The sequence below is a fragment of the Monocercomonoides exilis genome (genome assembly GCF_001643675.1).
Source record: "Monocercomonoides exilis strain PA203 chromosome Unknown scaffold1-2713096, whole genome shotgun sequence".
Lineage (NCBI taxonomy): Eukaryota > Preaxostyla > Oxymonadida > Polymastigidae > Monocercomonoides > Monocercomonoides exilis.
In genome coordinates, this window is record NW_027150546.1 from 650,259 (window position 1) to 671,994 (window position 21,736).

At 39.5% G+C, this 21,736-nt stretch overlaps 3 protein-coding genes across 3 annotated transcripts; 2 read left to right on the forward strand and 1 right to left on the reverse strand.

Annotated features, from left to right (window-relative positions):
• Positions 1 to 583: 583 nt before the first annotated feature.
• MONOS_12244 (putative Multidrug Resistance Associated Protein (MRP)) lies at positions 584 to 5,414 on the reverse strand (the record flags this gene model as incomplete). The annotated part of the gene is made up of 1 exon (XM_067864852.1): positions 584 to 5,414. Exon 1 carries the CDS (start codon positions 5,390 to 5,392, stop codon positions 584 to 586), a length of 4,809 nt encoding a protein of 1,602 aa, XP_067736219.1. The 5' UTR covers positions 5,393 to 5,414.
• A 3,459-nt stretch (positions 5,415 to 8,873) lies between these two features.
• On the forward strand, positions 8,874 to 10,385 carry MONOS_12243 (uncharacterized protein; the record flags this gene model as incomplete). Its single annotated transcript, XM_067864851.1, has 1 exon — positions 8,874 to 10,385. The coding sequence occupies one exon, from the start codon at positions 8,874 to 8,876 to the stop codon at positions 10,383 to 10,385; it is 1,512 nt and encodes a 503-aa protein (XP_067736220.1).
• A 126-nt stretch (positions 10,386 to 10,511) lies between these two features.
• Positions 10,512 to 16,609, forward strand: MONOS_12242 (uncharacterized protein; the record flags this gene model as incomplete). The annotated part of the gene is made up of 2 exons (XM_067864850.1): positions 10,512 to 10,540; positions 10,600 to 16,609. The coding sequence occupies 2 exons, from the start codon at positions 10,512 to 10,514 to the stop codon at positions 16,607 to 16,609; spliced, it is 6,039 nt and encodes a 2,012-aa protein (XP_067736221.1).
• Positions 16,610 to 21,736: the final 5,127 nt, after the last annotated feature.

The window sequence follows — 21,736 nt, forward strand, 5'->3', positions numbered from 1 at the left end:
ACCCTAAGAACCTTATCCAAAACGATTCAATAAAAATTAGTGAAAGAAATCATTAAAAAAAAAGGATCAATTTTCCACCATCAGATCTTCTCAAGCAAACGCCAATGACGGAAAATGGAAAATGATGCTTTGACAAACAAAAAATTTAACTGCAAATTTTGAAAAATTTTCTATCTGGCAAAACATAAATACAATCATTTTGAAATACTAATAAATGAAACATGATGGGCTGGTGCTATTTCAAAAACTGAAAAATAATCATCGCTTCTGTTGTAGGAACAAACATACAGATGGGCACATTTTACAAGTTCTGCCGATATTATTAGAATTCACTCGAATACGAAATAAAGTTAATACTAACACTGAATCCAATCAAAGATGTTCATCGTCTTTGCTTACCGCTTCGTTCATTGACTTGTACTTAGCAACTTAATCTCATTCAAGTTATTCACTTTCATGTTCGTCTCTTTTCTCTTTTCCTTCAGTTTCTTCCTTTTCCTCAGATTTGATCTTTCTTTCTTTCTTTCTTAGTTTTCATTCTCTCTTGTCTAAGCTTTCTATTAGTTTCTATGTTCCATTCCTTTTATTCTCCATGATTCTTCTCTTCCCCATTGATTGCCTCACGCTCATTCGCACATCTCATCCCCTTGTTGCCTTCCTCCGCCTTCCTGCCAAGCCCCGAGTGTGCCAGCAGCTGCGAGAATAGCGATGTTGGGTCTTTCATCAGCGCCTGCGGCGTGCCCAGCTCCTTCGCCTCCCCCTTGTCCATCACCAGGATCCGGTCGCACCCCACAATCGTGTGCAGCCGATGCGCAATGATGATCGCTGTCTGCCCCGCAAACGACGTCCGGATCGTGTGTTGGATCTTGCTGTCTGTCTCTGCATCCACATTCGCTGTCGCCTCGTCCAGCACCACAATCTTGCACTCATCCACAATCGCCCGCGCCAGACACAGCAGCTGCCGCTGCCCGCAGCTCAGATTCGCCCCGCCCTCGGCCACATGGCCCTCCAACCCGCCTTCCATGCTTCGCACCACCTCCCCCATCTCTGCCTGCTCCAGCACTGCCCACAGCCGCTCGTCGCTCTGCTTCCCTCCCAGGTCCAGGTTCATCCGCACTGTCCCCTCAAACAGCGTCGGGTCTTGCGGAATGATTGCAATCGATCGCCGAAGCCGCCCCAGATTAACTTTCGAGATGTCCACCCCGTCAATCACGATCCGTCCACTGTTCTGCTCCTTCTCCACCTCCTTTCCAACACAGCCCCCTTCTTCCATCTGTGCCAATGAAGAACTTGAGCTTGATGAAGTTGATGTCTGCTTGTGGTGCTGCTCCTGATCCTGCTCCTGCTCCACAGGCAGCCCCGTGTCCACATCGATCAGCTTTGGCATTAGCTCCGGATCCAGCTCCACCAAACGGAACAGCGCCTGCACCAGGCTCGTCTTCCCTGCCCCTGTCCTTCCGCACACCCCGACCTTCTCCCCTCCTCGGATCTTGAACGACACATTCTTCAGCACCAGCGGAAGCCCCGGCCGGTACCGGAACGATACATTCTCGAACGACACCGCCCCCTCGCTCGGCCAGCTTGCCTCGGGTTCCACCTCCACCCGCTTCGTCTCCTGCGGAAGCTTTGTCGAGTAGAACTGCACCCGCTCCAGGCTCGTCATCATTGACTCCACAAACACGCTCGTCGTCACCAGTTCTGACCCTTGCCACCCTAAGTTCATCGACGCCAGCACAGCCAGCCCCACGCTTGATGCTCTCATAAAGTACCACCCCAGCACCGTCACCCCAATCGTGAACACGCAGCAGATCAGCTGAATCATCACATTCGTCCATAGCATCCCTTCCCTTATAAGAATGAATGTCGAAGTCCACATGTCCACTTTCTCTGCGAACCGCCCCATCCACGCGCCTTCCTGCTTCGTCTGCCGGATCGTGCTCAGCCCTGCCCCAGTCACCGTTTCTGTGAACTGTGCCATCACTGGGCTTCGCACGATGTCCTCCAGCCGCATCAGGTTGCTTGACGTCCGCGGATACAACAGCACAATCACATGCAGCAGCCCCAGCACCAACACCACAAACAGCAGGAAGTACGGCCAGTCGATCGCTCCCACCACACACGTTCCAATCACACTCAGCCACACCTGCAGCATATTCGTAAACGATGTCGGCAAGTCTGTGTCTGTCCTCGTGATGTCTGTGCTGAACCTGTTCAGGATCCTTCCAGCTGGAGTTGTGTCGAAGAACACAGGAGGACACCTTACTATATGCGCCGCTAGCTCATCATGTATCTTCTTGTTCGCTTGCCGTGTGATCAAGGAGAACACCGCTGCCTGCACCACCACCAGCACCAGATACACCACAGCCAGCACCCCCATCATGCCCAGCTTCCAGTCAAACCCCATCCACTTGAACAGTTCGGGAGTGCTCACGACGTCTATCCAGTACGTATTCAAAGTGTCCACCACCTCACACGCCACCAGAAGAAGCAAATAACATACCACCACAAACGGATTCCCCATCTTCTTCAGATAGTCCACGTAGACCCTCCAGGACACATTCGATAGTATATGCTCTTCTTCCGTCATCATCTGCATCGCAGCCTTTTTTTCTGCTTCAGCTTCAGCTTCTGTTTTACCTTCTCTTTCACCTTCACCTTCAGGAACACTTGGAGTATTTGCATCTGATGTCAAATGCTCTTCCGATGGTGTTAGAGAAAATGTTGGTGAGGGCGAGGGAGAAGGAAAAGGTGAAAGTGATGAAGATAATGATGAAGAAGAATGAATCTCAATTGCTGATTCTGATTTCATCGAAGCCATTGTTGCTGTCGTTGCATGAATTTCTTCCTCTTTTCGAGTGATCGGCTTCATTACCTCCATAACTTCCCCTTCATTTTTCTCCTCTTTCTCTTTCTCCTTTTCTTTTTCATTCTCCTTTTCTTTCCCGCCCTTCCTCCACTTCCTCGCCAGCCGCATCAGGTCAATCCCCTTCTCCTCCAGCTCCTTCTTCGTCCCCTTTGCCACAATTCTTCCTCCTTCCATCACAACCACTGCGTCTGCCCGGTCTGCATACTGCACCTGGTTCGTCGCCAGAACCACTGTTGCCCCGCGCTGCTCCTTCAGCAGCCCCACAATGCACTCCTCAAACAGCCGCTTCCCCACATGCGCATCCACCGCCGACAGCGGGTCGTCCAGCAGCACAACATCCGCCCCGCTGTACACACACCGCGCCAGCTGCAGCCGCGCCTTCTGCCCTCCGCTCAGGTTGATCCCCCGCTCCCCAATGGCTGTTTCGTCCCCTGCCCCCAACACCTCAAAGTCCGGCTCCAGACAGCATACTGACACACATTCCTTGTACCGTTTTGAGTCCATAGGATTGTTAAACAAAATGTTCTCTTTGCACGTCCCGTTGATGATCCACGGCGTTTGTGAATACGTAATCACATTTCCTCTCACCTTCACTTCAGTCTTCTTCTCCCTCTCCAGTTTGTCCTTTCTCTCTTTCTTTTTTCCTTCTTCTTCATCATCTTCCCTCAGCTCATCGGTCTTTGCAATTTCCCCGCTGATCGCTGCCAGCAGAGACGACTTTCCGCTCCCCACTGCCCCAACCACAAACACAAGCTCCCCTTTCCTCACTTTCAGGTTGATGTCTCTCAGCACCACACTCGACCGATGCTTCGCTGCATCCTCACTTTCCTTATCATCGTTGCTTTCTTCTCTGTCTCCTGTTGCTCCGCTCGAATGAGATGACGATGAAAAGATATCATCTTTCATTTCTAACAGAGGCATTTCATCTTCCTCTTTCTTCTTTCTGTTCTTCTTCCTCTTCTCTTTCCTTTTTGCTTCTGCTTTCTCTTTCTTCTCCTTCTCCTTCTTTTCATTCTCCATCTCCTCTTTCTCCTCAACCATCAGCGGAATTGCTGGAGGATCCAGCCATTTGAATGCCCCGTTCCTGATGATCACTGTATGCTCTCTTTCTCCCCTTTCATTCTCATTCTCCTCCTCTTCGTCTCTTTCTGTAATCTCCTTCACATACTCTTCTCGCTCTTCAAGCAGCAGAAACTCTCCAATCCTCTTTGCCGATGTGAACTGCATTGCAGCTGATTGCACAACCATCGGCACCGATGCAGCCCCATTCGTGAACATCCCCAGAATACTTCCGATCGGGTAGAAATAGTAAATCACTTCTGCTTCAGCTATCCCTTCGCCCTTCAGATACGCCGCCAGCACTATCGTCTGAAGAAAGGTTGGAAAAACTGACATTAACGAGGACATCATCTGCAGCATAAACACGAAGCGTGCTGAGTGTCTAAGTTGAACCTGACGCGCCTTCCCGATCCGCTCCAGAAACACCGACTCCAGACCACCTAGCTTCACCATTCGAATCCCTTGCACTATCTCGTTCGTTGCTTTCAGCCGTGTCTCGTTCGCCTCCAGATAAAGATTGTACCCTTTTAGCATCTCCCTTGTTATCATTCCCTGCACTGGGAAGATCAACGCCATAAGTACCAATGCAATCAAAGAGTAACACTTAACTTCCATAGCCAACATTGTAAATGCCCCAACAAGCATTGGCAGATCCTGAGAAATTTCCATCGAATCCATCAGCGTTTCTGTAATGTTCTGTATGTCAGTCGAAATCAATGCCACCAACTTCCCTACATCAATCTTCGTTTGAGCAGCAATGTTAAGGTGCAGTGTTTTATCGTAGATCATACCGCTGATCCCTGTTCGTATGCGTCCAGCAATATTGATGATAAAGCGTTCACCGTTCGACTCGCATAACCCTGTGAACAATGGCAGCACTACCAGTCCAATCACCACACCCCAGGGAAATGAGGAATCTCGATCTGCAGCATCGTTCGCATCTTTCATCGCTAGTGCCTCCAGCAGCCATCGCATTAAGAACGGGTTCATTAGTCTCGGTACGGAAGCCAACCCAATAAGTACCTGCGACGCCCACACCCGCCATCCGCCCAGCATCACCATTATTCTCGCAACTGATGGATGTGCTGGTGCTTTCCTCCGGAATTGTCTTCCATCACGTTCGCATTTCTCCTTCTCTGCGCTGTATGCAGCAAGTTCTGCCATATACGTCCGATAGCGCTCCTCCCATTTTTGCTTAACCTTAGGAAAGTTCTCCTTTGTAGAGTTCGCCTCTGCTATCTCACATACATCCTCATCCATGATCGGCCGCCGCCGGAACACATACCGGAAGAAGAACAAGAACACAAAGTTCGCCAAAAAGTTGCTCTGCTCTTCATAATTCTTTGGCCGCTTTTTGGCTTTAAATTTCCCTGAAGCATTGCTTCCTAGTTCTGATAAATCATTTTTTCCATCCGTGTTTCCTATTCTATTATCGGCTATGCTTGAGTGGTCGTTATAATCTGACATTTTATCTCCAAAAATTAATATTATTTCTCAGAGATCGAAATTTTCAATCATCATTTCTAATATTTTGTCAAGTATCAAAAATAATAGTGATAAATCTATACCACAAGAAATCTTCTTGGATGATTGCTCTTCTTTTTTGATTTTCCATGAAGGAATGTTCCAAGCTGGTTATTGAATTCTTTTGACACATCGACAATTTTTTCAATTCTATTCTATAAAGTTGATTCCAAAATATTAATAAAATTTCTCCAAAAAATATGACACATGTTTAACGTTCAAAATAATACACTCATTGAAATATGAGAATTTTCTTTGAAGATTTTTAAATGGGGCTTTTTTTCTTTATGGCTCTTTTTTTTGTTTGAAGCTGTCAATCAATAAAAAGTCCCTAATACGTTTCAACGCATGCTCAACATTTTAAAACAAGTTTCAGGTTGTATTTCACCAATATAAAATTGTTTTTATTGAAGAAAACACATGTTATGCGATTTTTTTTCAGAAAAAAGAAGTGAAGAGTGAAAGTGAAATGCTCTGAACAACTTCAATGTCCAACTCACAAATAACTGCGAAAGTGCACTTGAAGTTGCGTCGCAGCTTTTTAACTTCATTTCAATTTTCTTTTCTTCTTTTTATCACCATCTCCAAATCCATCTCAATCCCATCTCTCAAACACCCTCTTCTCCAACATCTCCTCATCTCAATTCCATCCATACCTTCCATACCTTCCTTCACATTCACTCAATTCATTCATCTCAACCACCTATTCCTCTTCTTCAACTTCCACCAGCATCAACTCCAATACAATCCCCTCCTTCTCTCTTCACTCATCCCTCTCCATCCACTCATCCCTCTTCCTCCACACCCACAACCCCATCGATGGCTCCATTCTCCCAAATCTCAACAGCCCATTCACTTCTCTCTCTGCCTTCAACTTAAACATTTCCTCAGAAAAAACAAACGAAAGGCGGTTTGTGATATATTGCATTCAATTTTTTTATTTCCTCGCTTCTCTTTATTTCTCTTCAACAGATTTTTTTCCTCTGTAAAGAAAATCAGCACGTCTCAACCTGTTGCCCGTCCATAATTCCACATTTCAATTTCCTTTGCCTAAAATAAAAATATGAATATCCAAATACGCATAACAACTCATTCATCATCATTTAGGAAAACAGTTATTAAAAACAAACTGAAAGCAGTTTTTCACATTCGTTCATGCATATTTGAAGATCAGTACAACATCTCAGTCAACAAATGCACATTTTAAGTACTAATCTTTATTTCTCCTTTCATCATCAATTTACGATAAAAAAGAAATGATCCTCCGCTTTAAAAGTGATATTTTAGATTCATTGATACAACTTATATTATGATTCATTGCCTTGAAAGTCAACTATCTTCGAGTCGAGAAATAATATTTCCCTTTTTTTTTGTTTTCTGAATCAGAAATATTTTTTTTTATCAGAGAAACAATTTAAATTGCTTATGTTCAATATTTTTGTGAAGTTTGCATTTGTTTAGCATCATTCAAATGTATTCAAATCAATGCATGTAATTTTAAAAAATATTATTTATAGAAAAACATCCTTTCCCTTTTATACAAAAGAAAAAGTCACATAAAAACAAATAATTTTTAAACATATGATGATGATGATGATGATGATGATGATGATGATTACTATATTCTTTGAATTATCTCAAAAATCTCAAACTCAAATGAATTCGAGAATTTTTGATAGAAGTGAGTTTTTGAAATTATTATTTATCATATTTGAATAATATTAAATTTCACTCGAATTTAATAATGTTATTTATTTAAAATATTGATTCAAATTTCATTTATTATTATTTTTTTATTTATTTATTTATTCATTTTTCTTGTGTAGTTTTCAAATTGGTGACAAACATGATGTATAATTTTCCCACATCACTCAAGGCTTTTCTGAGACCTGATTTCTTAAATGATCAAACGTTTTCATTTTCACTATCTTTTTATCAGATTTTTATTATAATGGGATTATGAATCATTTATATAATGGGAGTAGAAAAACATCATATGTTGCATTTGTTTTATTCTACAAGAAAGAAATCTATTATTCAACTACTGCAGTTGTTGACTGTTTTTTGTATTTTAAATATTAATGCGCTTATCGGATTAGAAAAGGAAAATAAAAAGCTTTATGAGAAAGAAAGAAAACATTTTTTGAAAGGCAATAACAACATGATGTCAGAAATTAAAAATATTCTTGGAGAAGAATTTTTTAAAAATGAAAATGAACAAAAAAGTTATCACTATTCTGAATCAATTATGAAGACAGAAAGCTATCAATTCAGTAGATATAAATATCAGACTGAAATGTTGTCTCATTTTGTAGAAGTTAACTCCTCAATTTTTGCAACTGCGTTACAAATCAATTCTATTGGAGCAAAGCAAGTTTTTTCTGTTGATGTTAATTCGAAGTGTATCTTACAACAAGTAGTTATTATCGTTTCTGAGAAAATGAAAATAACACCTATTCTATGTTTTGGTGAAATGTTGCTCTACAACATATCCTGTCAATCTTCAGAGGCACAATCAATTGGAAGCCTCATTTCAAGTTCGTTGACAACTTCGCTAAGTGTATTTAGATCTTCGTTTCAAAACATCGAGATATTTTCAAGCGGATCCTTTCTTCATTACGGTATTTGCTCTTCTGAGAAAGTTTCATCATGCTCATTTTTCAATATTACCAAGTATCATATGTTAAACGATGACGAATCAAGTTACGGAGCCTTGAAAAGTGCTCTTGATAATTGTCAAATTTATGATTCAACGAATGTTCTTGAAGGAGGAATCATTTATGGAACTGCTCATTCTTCTTCATTTTCATCAACAAATTCATCATTCATAAATAACATCAGGATCAAAAACTCAATGAACAAAAAGAAAAGACAAAGCGCGACAGAAACTCTATTCTTCGAGCTGAATGAATGGATCAACGAAACAGCTGATTGTGGAGGGGCACTGTATGTTTATGACAATCCAGATGCAACGCTAACAGTTCTCAATTCCACTTTTTTGGATTGCACAGCAGCAAAAACAAAAGGAGGAGGAATCTTTGCTATAAATATATCAAATGTTGCTGTCAATGACAGTATTTTTCATAATTGCTCCTGTGCCGTGATTGAAGAAGATGGTGGAGGAGGAGGTGTTTGTTGTTTTCAAATACTTTCTCATGTTATGTCTTCAAATTGCCTTTTCAAAGATTGTTGGTCTGGAAATGATGGAGGTGGGCTTAGTGTTTGGAATTGTTGTAGTACAAATGAAGAGTGCGTTGAATATTGTGTATTCGTAAATTGCAGTGGAAATAATGCCTCAAATTCCGCAGGAGGAGGATGCGATATTGTAAACAGCTACTCAAAAATGTGTTGCCGTTCGTGCTGCTTCATGAATTGTATTTCGAGATGTGGAGCAGGTGGAATTGAAATTGGAATCAATGAAAATATGGTTGGAATTCTTATTTATTTCTGCTTCTTTCATCAAAACACAGCTGAAAAGGGAGGGGGGCATGATATTGTCCTTTTCAATGGTAAGAACAATCAAATTCATTTCACATGCATTTCTACAAGACAATCTGATAACAGAGTATCTTTGCATTGGTCAAGAATCGATGATAAAAGTGAATGGCTTCCAAACAATTTCAGTAAATGCGTATTTGTCTCCTCAAAATCGACACAATCGAATGCAAAGGACACTTTCACCTGTGGATTGAATGAATCATGTGCATGCCTCACAATCAGCCATTGCCTTTCCCAGTTGATTGTTGAGTTTGTGGATGAAATCAAGGTGTTGAGTGGAACAGTTGTGGAAGGAAAGGGAGTTGAGATTGGGGAGAAAACAATCTCAGTGAATGGAGCTTCGCCAGCAGGCTCTGCCATTGAAACAAAATTTGAATCAAGTGGACTGAGTCTGTTTTGTGTTGGAACAGGAGAGTTGAGTGTGAGCGACTTGTCAGTGATTCACAATTCATCATTTGAAAACAACCGAAGAAGCAGATTATTTGAAGTTAAGGGAAGTGGGTTGATAGATGTGAAGAGAATGAATATATCGATGGATGCAGATCATTCAGAAGAGAGGAGCATTCAGAACTCACTTGTGAAACTGGATGGGGGAAGTTTGAAGATGAAAGATGTGAGATGGGAACAAACATTCAGCGCCACAAATGTGATGTCTGTGTCTCAGGATGCAACGGTTTCGTTAACTCTGGAAAACGAAACGTTCAGTAACATTGTAAGGACAACAGCAGGATCATCGCTGATGAGTCTGGGTGAAGGGTCATATTCAATAACTCTTGAGGGATGCACAATTGATGGGTGTGGAAGTGAAGACTCCGACTTTGGAGGAGGCTTGATGGTTGAAATTGGAAGCGGGGATTCATTGAATGTGAAAGGAGGTGTTGTGAAGAACTGTTATGCCTCAACAATCCAAGGGAGAGGAGGAGGGATTGGGCTGAAAGTTAAAGACATAAATACAGATTTAATAATATCATCAGTATTTGAAGGATGCAAAGCCAAATGGGGAAGTGATATTTTTGTTGACTCTATCGATCTGGAGTCAACAGCAAAAAGTGGAAAGATAACATTTCTGACAGCTTCGAATTCAACAATAAACAATATTCGTGGATTCAACAATAGAGATGACTCCATTCCAATTCCACTTTGTGCTTATCTGATTTCTTTGCCAGAGGAGATTGTTGTGAGCAGTGTTGATGCATTTGACCATTCTCTTTGTGGATTTTCTGAGTTTCCCTGCCTGACGCTGAGGCATTGCTTGACGAGGCAAGAAGAGGAAAAGAAGATAGTTGTTGATGGGATGATTGAAGTGAAAAATGAACTGACATTTGGTTCCTTCAAACACACAATCAGAGGGAAAGACGGAAAAAGTGGATGGAAAGTGATTGACGATTCTGATGGAAGTGGAGAAAGCATGATAACAGTTAGTGAAATGCAAATATGAATTCACTAACTTTCTCTGTTCCATCTGCTCTCCATAATCACGAAGTGTTCTTCAGTTCTTCCTCACAGTCATTTTCGCTTGATGATTGCTCACTGACTTTGCAAAATTCCCAATCAGCGTTATCTTATGTGTTTTTGTCTGTGTCAGCAGGTGAGGTGTCCGTTTCATCGCTTTCTGCGTTGTCTTTGCCCATTGGGAATCATCCATTGATTAGCCTTGCCGGAAGTGGTGTTGCTGGCACATTCACTTCCATGAATATTGAAGATATTAGCTCGACAATTAATAGTGTTTTGTTTGGAGTGGCTAATGGAGCATCTTTAACGATTAAAGATTCAACGCTTTCAGTGAAAGCATATTCACAAAAAGATTTGCCATCCGAATCAATTCGAGTGATATGCACAAATTCTGCCAAGTTTTTGAAGCTCACAAGCAATAAAATCAGTGGATTCAAAGGAGATGGAGAAAATGGAGGAGCAGTCGAATGCACGCTTGGGAGAGATTGCTCACTGGAAATAGTTGGAGGGACGATGTCTGGGTGTGAGAGCAACGGAGGAAATGGAGGAGGATTGTGGGTTGAAATGGAAGAAGGATCATCATTCACTGTGGGAAATATGACAGATGCTGACTCAGCAAGGGCAATATTTCCAAATGATGAAAGTGATTTATTTGAACTTGTGAGCTGCAAGGCAACACAAAACACAGGTGGAGAGCGTGGATATGGGGGAGGGATTTATGTTCATTTGGATGATGGAGCGAGTTCATTCATTTTGGAGGATGTTTCATTTTCTGTGTGTGATGCAAGAGAGGGGAAAGAAATCTTCATCAACGCAAATGATCTTTCAAGAGCGATTAGCAGAAGCTCGATTGAATTTGAAGTTGATTTGAACGATTTTTCAAAATTGAATGGATTTGAGAGATCAACATTGAATGATGCATTTGCCATTCCGCTGGTGTTGTATTTGTGGAATAACTTTTCAGGGTCTGCCTTTGTTGGAGGAGGATCATTGGGCCTTGATTTTTCGATGTGTGGATATGAGTCATTTCCATGCTCCACAATCACGAAGGCGGGATCAATCCATTTTGAAGGGAAGAAAAAAGACATAACCATTTTTGAATCATTTGCCTTTGAGGATGAATTGAGCTTGAGTACAGATGAATGGAACGTCAAAGCAAAACAGAATGAAATTAAATGTGAGGTTGTCGATCTGACAGAGGGAACGCAAAGTGGATTGATTGAGAACTCAGTTTCTGTGTCAATGACTGGCATTGTATTTTCTTTGATTCAATCGCTTTCATTTCATGAAAGTATGTTTGAGTGCTGCTCAGGGAAGCTCACGCTGAACAAGTGTGGGAAGGAAGGAGGGATTGAGGCTATTTCAACAGTGTTTGTGAGTGTTGTTGGAGGGGCTGTAGAAGTGAGTGAGTTTGGATCAAGGAATATGAAAATAGGAGATTCATCGATATTTGTTGTTGAATGGAATGCTTTAAGTGTGCCTTCGATGAATATGACAAACAGCGATTTTGGAGAAATCACATTTGGTGATGGGAGTGTTGTTGAGTGCCACAACGGAAATATTGAAGAGATGTCGGGATGCACATTTTCATCGATTACTCGTTCACAGGGAAGTGGAGGATGCATCAGCATTGTGAACAATGGGGATGATGATGGTGGAAGAGATTTCAAAGTGAAAATAGAAGACTGCACATTTGAAGGGTGTGCTGTTGCTGGAGAGGAGGGAACTGAGATTGGAGGAGGTGCACTCTTTTGTGAGGCATCTTCAAAAACGAATCTTTTGATAAATTTGTGTAAGTTTTATTGTTGCAGAGCACCATATGAAGAGGGAAGTGTTGGATATGGAGGAGGTATGATGCTGAACTTGTTGAGTGAAATGTGTGAGACAGATTTCGTGATATCATCTCCAACTTTTTCATCCGATAAGCCGAATAATGCGAAATATGGGAAAGACTTGTTTGTTTCATCTCCATCGCTTATCAGCAGCATCAAGAACGAAACCCTGCCATTTGTGAAAGATAGAATGGAGATGCTGACAGAAGACTCAATGAGAGGGTATGATGGAGGAAACAAGGAATGTGCAATCCCACTGATCTATTTCTGGAAAGAGATTGGAACGAGTGTGCTTGTTGCAAGAGGAGGAAACAATGTGGTTGTGTGTGGACTGTTGGAGTATCCATGTGGGTCTGTTGATTATGGGGTGAAGCGAGGGAGTGACTTAGGGATTGAATCGATTGTTGTTCAGGGGACTTGTGATGTGAGGAGTGAAATGAGTGTGAGTGGGATGAGGCTTGAAGGAACAAATAGCGAAACAGACAAAATTCAATTTGTGAAAGAGATTGAAGGGGATGGAGATGCTGTTATTGAATGCAAAGGGGTTGTTCAATTCAAAGAAGTGGGAATGATGATTCCCAGTTCCTTTGATAATGAAGCAAGCATCCTCATCCATGCAGGATCAGAAGCAGTCAAAACGAGTATTGTCAGTTGTTCAATTTTCATGAGTGACAATGATGAAAGTGAGGTGTCATTTGTTCTGATCAGTGCATTGAAAGGAATTGTTTCTATTGAAAATACAAACATCGCAGGATTGTCATCGATGTGTGAGATCATGAGTGTATCAACAGATTGTGCGATAGCAATGAACAATGTGATATTTGAAGATATTGCGTTGAGCGGGAAAAGCGCACTGACAATGAGTGAAAATGTGATTTCCAAAAGTGGAAATGATGATTCAGAAGAAATATGGAATATTCTGTTTGAGCAATGTTTGTTTGTGAATGTGAAGCACAGTGTGTCAAGCAACCCTTCATTCCTTATCTGTGATGTGCCAAATGAAGTGAGACTGAAAATGGAGAATTCGACAATTGATGGCTGTGGATCAGCAAGTTCGAATGAAGGAGGAGGAGTGTTTTTCCTTCTCGATGAGAAGGGGAGATTGGAGATGAATCACACAAACGTGACAGACTGTTTCTGTTCGAACATTGGGAGAGGCGGAGGACTGTTTTTGAAATCACAGAGTGTCTCACAGAAGACTTTGCCATTTGTGCTGTCGAACATCACATTCATTCGGAATGTTGCATCGAAGGGGAGGGATGTGTTTGTGAAGTGCACTGATCTTGACTCGCAGATAAGTGAGTCACAGTTCCTGATAAATTTTGGGGAGCCATTTGTGAGGGAGCTGGCGATATGGGGTTGCACAGCAGACAATTATGGGGGTGAAGAGGATCTTCTGAGGAGGGTGTTTGTGTTCAGGAGCGAATTCATATTTGTTTCATCGATTGTGGAGAACAGCAGCGACAGCAAGCAGTGTGGGGAAATGAAGGGTGCATGCTCGTCGCTGAATGTTGGGGTGAGCCACATCATCCCATCAGATTATTCGCAGCTGCTGATATGGAATGAAACAACTTTAACAGGCTCGTGCTCTGCTCAAAAGGTGACGATCAAGTCGATGGAATCGAATAGGAATGCCGAGATAAAAGTGAGTGAGGTTGAGTTTGCAGGGGAGGAAGTTGTGAGAACATCAGACTCTGTTCGCTTTGAGAAAGTGTCATTTATTTTTGATGGTATGTGTAATATTGCCTGCTCGTACTTAATACACCAGCTGAATGGATCTCTCATTCTGGAATCTGTTTCATTCCTATCGGAGAGCGGATCATTGGAGAATTTGCAAACCCTTTTTGACTTTTCTCTTCTGGTTGTTGAAGATGGAATATTTGAGGTGGAAAAGTGCGATGTTTGTCATTTGAAATTCTCGAAGCCAATGTTCCAGATATTGATCTCAGAAAGAGCAACATTTGAAGATCTGACTGTTTGCAATGTCCAATGCAAGAGTTCGGTAATTGAATGCAGAAAGAACGAGAAAGTGATTATTACTAAGTTGACAACCACAAATATCTCTTTGCAAAATGAAAGCCTGATCTCATTCGAAAACAGCCAATCTTCACTCGTTTTGTCATTGATGGTGTCGTCATTCACAAATATCAGCCGATCGAGTGATTGGCCTTGCATTGTTTGGGCAAATCAACCTATTACTGGCTTTGAGATGTGCAACTGCTCTTTTCATGAGTGCACGTCAGAGTCACCAAAGGGGAGCCAAATGACGATAACATCAGCAGAAAAGATATTGATTGAGTCGTGTGTGTTTGAAGGGAATCTTGTTTTAGGAACAGAAAGGAATGAGATCACTGATGAAGTGTGCAAATGGAATGGGTCAGTTGTTGACTTGTCAATGAGTGAAGCAGTTGTGAGAGACACCACGATCTACAACTCATCGAAGGGAGGGATGAGTGTGAGTGGAGGCACAATAATTATCAAAGATGGAAGATTTGAGAACAACAATCCTTCGATTGAGAATTACCCATCAGTGAGAAGAAACATTATTTGCTCAGATTCTGCTTCGCTGAACATTTCCAGCTTGAAAGGAGGCGATGGGGTTTTACAAATTACATCACTTTGGATTTTGAATGAAGGATGCAATTTTGAAAGCATTGCATCTGAAAGAGCATCTCCATTCTTCATTTCAGTTCTGGAAAGTGTTGAAGTAAAGGAGGCAGAAGCAGAAGTTGACGTTGTTTTCAAAGGGAAGCTGCTGCTTCCATGCAACTTGTCATTCATGGTTGTGAAGCAGTTTGGGGATGAAAAGCAGATAGAAAAATATGAATTTGATGAGAGCGGATATGTGTCTGAGACAGAAGCAGAAGGGAGTGTTCCTACGAAGACAATAGCTGAGGCTGGAGACGAAGCAGAAGTGAGAGTGTGCATTCTATTTGGGAAATCCAATGAACAATCATTCACTGACTCTTTCATCGTGAAGAACAGAAGTGAGCCCAAGGTTAATGAAGATGAAAGGATTGTTGAAGGAGGGAAAGAAGGGAAATCGTATTGGTTGTTGATTATTTGTATTGTGATTGTTGTGGTGCTATTAATTGTGTCGATAATATTCATTGCTCGATGGAAGAAGGTTAAGAATGAAGCAGAAGATCTGAGAGAGATTGTGAATGACAACATCAAAAAGGATCCGAAGTTGATTGAGATGGTGACGATGGAGATGTCACCCGAGGAGCAGTGGAGGAGAGCGGAGAGGGAGGCAGAAAAGAAGAATGAAGAGAGGATAAAGAAGAGAATATATGATACGAATATTCAACACTCTGAATCATCAGAGCATCTTCTCTCTGAGAGTGGATCGACCGAATACATATTGGGAAAAGACTCAGATAAGATTCCAGAATGGGCATTGGAGAATGTTGAGGAAGAAGAGATAAGAAAGAGAACACCATCACCATCAATTTCTTCCACTTGTTCAACTGATTCAGATTCGACATTTGTTCGAGGGGAGGATTTGTGCCCAACAACCTCGTCGATGTCGAACTTGGTGGATGCAATGGCCTGTTCATCACCTTATGAGAAATTGATAGTGGATCTGAGGGATTCATTATTCATGCTGCTGCATGGAAGGAACAAGACAAAGGAAATGCCAATTGGAACTCTGCAGGAAAGAGAGCAAACAGCTGCCCAGATCCTATTCTGGGTGGCTAATCTCGCTCTTCACTCCTTTGATGAAATGGAAAACCCTCTTCAATCTCTTTCCAATTTGAGTCCGCACATTGTGCTATTCTCAGAACACATGGTGATCTGCATTGTTATGCATTCTGATTTCCTTTCATCTGACGATTCAGACTCATCTTCCTTTTCTTCGATGACAATTGTTTCTTCTTCTTCAAATATTTCTGTTCTGAGCGAGAGGTTCACAGACTCGCCTCCTCCCTCATCAGCGTTTGAGGATGAGGATGATTTCAAAAAAGAGTGCTTGAGGTGGAAGGCGCCTGAACTGCTGATCAACAAGAAGATGGGAGCAACCAAGGAGTCGGTGGTATTCTCGATTGGGATGATGGTGTGGGAGTGTCTGACACTGGATATCCCGTTTGGAGAATACGAGGCAGAGGTGGCAGGGCAGAAGATTGTGAATGGTGAAAGGCCAAACATGGAAATAATCCAAGCAGCAAGTTTAGGAGAGACAACGAATGCATGTATCACACTGCAAGCTGATAGCAGACCCACGCTTGTGGAGCTGAAGCGAGAGTTTCTCGGGCACTTTCCTGCAGAAATGGTTGTGGTTACTGCATCCGATGCGATTGACTATGAAATTGTCTCCGACAAAGCTAGAGGAAGCCAAGTTGCTTCAAGCAGAAGTTGTGATTCAACATATCTGTAGTGCTTATCGTTTCTATAGGATAGGAGGTATGAAAACAGGTGGTTGAAGACGAAAAACACCATTACGATCGTTTGGAACATAAAAATGCTAAAAACAAAAAAGAATGAAAATATCAAACACTTGACAATGTGGAAGATGTGAAATTTTTGGTGACAAAGCTGAAAAAGAAGTGGTGAAATTGAATATGAAAAAGATTATCTGTTGCGTTGAAGCCTTTTTGTTGTGGTTTCCGAATCGCAAGCAAAAAGAAAGTGACTGATCATTCGAAATAAAGATGATGATTCATTTTTTGAATTGATAATGTGTTAGCAATAAAGACATAAGACCACCTGTTTTTCCAAAATGATTGAGATTTTCAATTTTTCTTTTATTCCTAAAGAGTTTCATGAATGGTCTGAAGTTGTATTTTGTTGTTTATAATTTTTATGCTCCAGAACTTTCGAGAAACGACATATTAAAACCATGCAATAAATTGATTAGAAGATAATTAAAAAGAAAGAGGATAAAAAAGCGTTCACAAAAAATATTGTGACAAATTATTTTCTTTATGAAAAAAAATGATTTGTTTCAAACCTTTCCGGTTCATATCAAAATAAGTCTAACACTATTTTGCAAATAAAATCACAAAAAAAGGTTGAAAAGTTTAAAAGATATCAATATGACGAGAATTTCAAAGGTAGCAAAACAAGAAATATCATTACATTAATATAATATAATTTTTCATAATGAAAAATACATTTTAAAGAAAAAAAACAATGTGAATAAAAAATTTAAAAAGAGTAATATATTTATCATTTCCAAGTTTTTGTGTTAGGACCTTGATTTAAACTTCTGCTGGCAATTTTGTAATTAAGAAGTTCTCTGACAATAGTCAATTGATTATCATTGAATCGTCTCAAATTATTTTCTGTAAATAATAACCGTAAGAAGAATATCTTATATGTGAAGAAGAAATTCACTAAAAGACTGTGAAAAATTCCCTTCTTCGAAAAGAAAATGACTTAAATAAAAATTGCCCAATAATTTCAATTTCATACAAATGGCATCGAGAAATGTTGGACTAGTTTATTTCAGAGTTTTTCAGAATAGATTGAAATTGTTTATTTTGATAATGAGGCATATAAAACATTTTGGATTTGACAAAGTCTTTATGATAAATAGAAAGAAAGATTAAAAAAAGAAAAGAAAAGAAAAGAAAAAATATCAAGCTTCGTGGAAAGATAATGAACTTGGAAATAGAACAAAATGAAAATTGTGGTGAACGATAAAGAATGAATTTTTGTATTCATTGTGAATTGCATTTTTTTCTTTTTCAATGAAGCTGACCCATCTTTCAATTTCGATGATATCATTTTTATTTATTCAATTAGATGGAATTGGAATAAAAAAATTTTATTGAAATAAATATTATAATTCGAATAATCACAGTTTATTTCAGATAACACCAGTTTATTCGAATTGAAAAAATTTATTTCTGAAAGACCAGGTTTATTCCAATAAAGCCCTCAACAAAAATTCTAATTATCTTTTTTGTCGATTCGAATGTTATGAAAAATCAGGATATTTTTTGACAGAAAGATATTATTAACACATAAATTTTTTATTCCAAAATTTTTTATTTAACAGTTATGGTCATAAATTAAAAAATGTTAATCTGACTTTCTGAACGAAAGGATTTGAGATCGAATAGTGTTATATGAAATGTTTCTAAAATTCAAAATGACATTTTCAGAAACGTGGATAAATCAGATGATATGCAATATTTGAAGGGTTTTACTCAATGAAAGAAGAAGCTTTAATGATGTGAGGAAAGAAAGAACAATCAACTAAACTTTACGAATAATCAATTTACAGAATTGCAAAAAATTCAAAGTTCATAGCGATTCACAGAGAAAAATCTTCTTCAAGGAAAATTTCAGATTTAACATTTTATGCTGGAACAGAAAACTGAAAAGAGGAAAGAACGCATGTGCGAGTGCATAATCGCTTCGTATACGCTCATATTCAGGTGATGGATAGGTGCAATTAAAGGCATGCCAATCAAAAATCTTAATTTACAATCGTTATTGTTTTTTCAACTTCTTCCACGATTGCAGGAACAATACTTTCACTCCATATGGCAATGATGTGATGTACCATGATTATTACAATGTCATTTCGACTTCAGACAATCCATTTCATGAATCGTACACAACGAATACTGATGAAAAGAGAGTGCGCTATGCTTATTATTCGAGTGGTTGGAAATATCAGCATACAGAAAAGAAGGATTGGCTGAAAGAAGGTATGAAAAATTGATTTTTCTGGTGTGGATGGAAATAACACTAGCAACCTGCATAGGATGACCGAAACAGATGCATGCAAGACAGCTTATCATGAAGGGATCTTCCGAAATGCAACAAAAAATCTATCACCACTAACGTTTGTGGAGTTGCTCTAGAAGCAGAAAAAAGCACACATAGAAGAGCGCAGCTTTCCTAATAACTTTACGTACTCGCTCTGATTGCATGTACAGTTTTGTTGGCTAGACTGGACAAGATAAATACTTTTCTTTTGGCACTTAGAAAGATGCTATGGCTGGATCTGCTCAGACTTTGCAGATTCTTCTATCTTCAAGCAGATCGTAGTGTCATTCTCCCTCAACTTCTTCGAATTCTTCTTCTCATCCTCCTCCTTTTTCATTATTCTCTTCTTCATCATCATCGTTGTCAATGCATTCCGCAGCTTCGCTGAATGTGCATTTAGATTTCTTTCTTCTTCCACGTCAGAACATCCCGCCCTGCTTTAGATCATCGTACGGCTTCCGCGCTCTGGCTGTGCTGAACGGAGTGAATGAGGCGAATGGACATCGAATGAGAAATTGCAGTGGAAGAGGGAAGGAGCTTCAAGGCACATTACATTCATCTGCTCGTTTAATGGCAAAACAAAGGAGCGAAGAGAAAGGATTGTGCATTCAAACGGAAGAGGCAAAAAAAGAGATATGGGGGAAAATATTTCGCTTCAGGCATTTTCATTGAAAAATTATGTCCTTTTCATTAACATTTTGAATTCAAAAGACACAATAAATATGGGTCCATTTTTTGACATTCGATAAAAGTCACAATACTTAATGTTTAGATTTCAATGATGCCTGTTTACGGATATGAAAATCATAATTATTTTGAATATTTGGAAAGCGAATAAAAGTTACGAGTGAAGCGATTTTTCAATGCCTTGTGTAATAAAATCCTGAAAGATCGTATTTTCCCCCATATACAAAAGCAAGTTAAGTGCAGCTCAGATGAAAGGGAGGCAACACGAAGAGCCAGAGGCGAAGATGAAGATAAAGAAGGACAAGACAGATAAGTTTTTACATTTCTCAAATTGACGCTTTCGACCAAAGACTTGCAAAGGCAACAACAGAAAAAAGGAGAAGGGAAAGGGAAGAAGAGGTGATGGTGAAAATGAACATCAGCAGATATTTAACTCGTTCGACAGCACACTTTTATCTACCCAGCTGCACACTCAAAATTTAACACCTCTTCGATATTTGCGATTCCTCCTTTTTCTCCCTTTTTGCATACATAATTGTCCACCATTTCTGTTCTTATTTGAACTCAGCTGAATCCCTTCACACCATCATCTCCCCCGCAGACTCCTCTTCATTTGCAAAAAAGTCCCTCTGAACGTCCAGCTCAAGCTTTTCTTCTTTAATGAGCATTCTTTCATCTTCCTCTCCTTCATTTTCCGCAGCGAAACATTCATTCATTGGGTTCTATCGCTCTCGAAGTGCTGCAGTCAATAAAAGTGCAAGGAATCTGCAAAAGTTGGGGAAACAGCAGATAGCGGACGATGATGAGAATTCATTTTCTAAGCGCGAATGGAATTACTCAAAAACAACTGGAACAACATCACATTTACTGATAGAGTTTCGAGTGGAGGATAAAAAAATATGAATAATCAGGTGTCTGGAACAATTTCATCGAATTATTTTCCTTTTGCAATTTAATATTGTTTTTGGCTATTTTTCATATTTGATTACAAATGTGAAAAATAGATAGAAAAATATAACAAAAAAGAATTAACGAACATTGCGATATGATAAATCACATTTTGTTGCTTTCTTCAGGTCTATTTTGATTGCATTTATTATTGGTGAATAAAAGAAAAATTTTAATCATCTTTCATTTTTCAAAACAATTCAAAAATTATTGATCGTATGCAATTAAAACAAATCTTATTTATTAAATAGTTTTTTCCAAAATATAAGTGAAATTTATTAACGCATTAATGCTGTTTAAGAAAGTGATTCCATTGAATTTTTTCGAATACCACAATAAATTTTCATTGAAAAAAGTTATTCCGAAAAGATAGAGCTTATTCCAATCAATTTTTAAATTCCAATAAATATAATTTATTCCAAATAAACTTTGATTATTTGAATAAGTTATTTCAATTCGAATAAAACCTTTCTATTCTCATTGCATCTATAACTTGATCTTCATGAGAAAGAATCACTTTTTTTGAAGTTGTTTTAAGTTTAGAATATTCGAAAGAGTTTTATTAAAAAATAATAGAAATAGTTAGAACTTCATGATCAAGAAAATATTTAGTTTCTTGAAAAAAACTTCCACCATAATGAATTTTTTATTGAAGCAAAAAACTTCTTTTTCTGGGTTTACAAACTAAATTTGTGCAATACGAATGCAATTTCAGGGGAAAAAACATCAAATAAGACCAAAAGGTCTTACAATTCAAAAAAGCATTATTTCTGAAGAAGAAAATGAAGAAATATCTTGTTTGTATTCTTTCCACGAACCTTATCATATATCAGGGATATACAAATGTGATTTACCAATAAATGAGCATAGTGTGCAAGTGCATTGTATTATTTTACTAAGTTTTGGTGATATTCATTGTTTAAGAGGAAATATTTCTGAGCTCACTTCATGAGTTCCAGACTATAATTGTCGTTGGGTCAACGGGAAGTGGGAAGACAACACGTTTGCAAAATAATGAATTCGAAAGTTACAAAAGTAAGATTTGTTTATTTTTAATTACTTAGAAATTCCTCAGTTTTGCATCGATAATGGTTGGGCATCTCCTTTGCATCAGTTTGTTTGCGTTGAACCTCGAAGAATTGCAGCA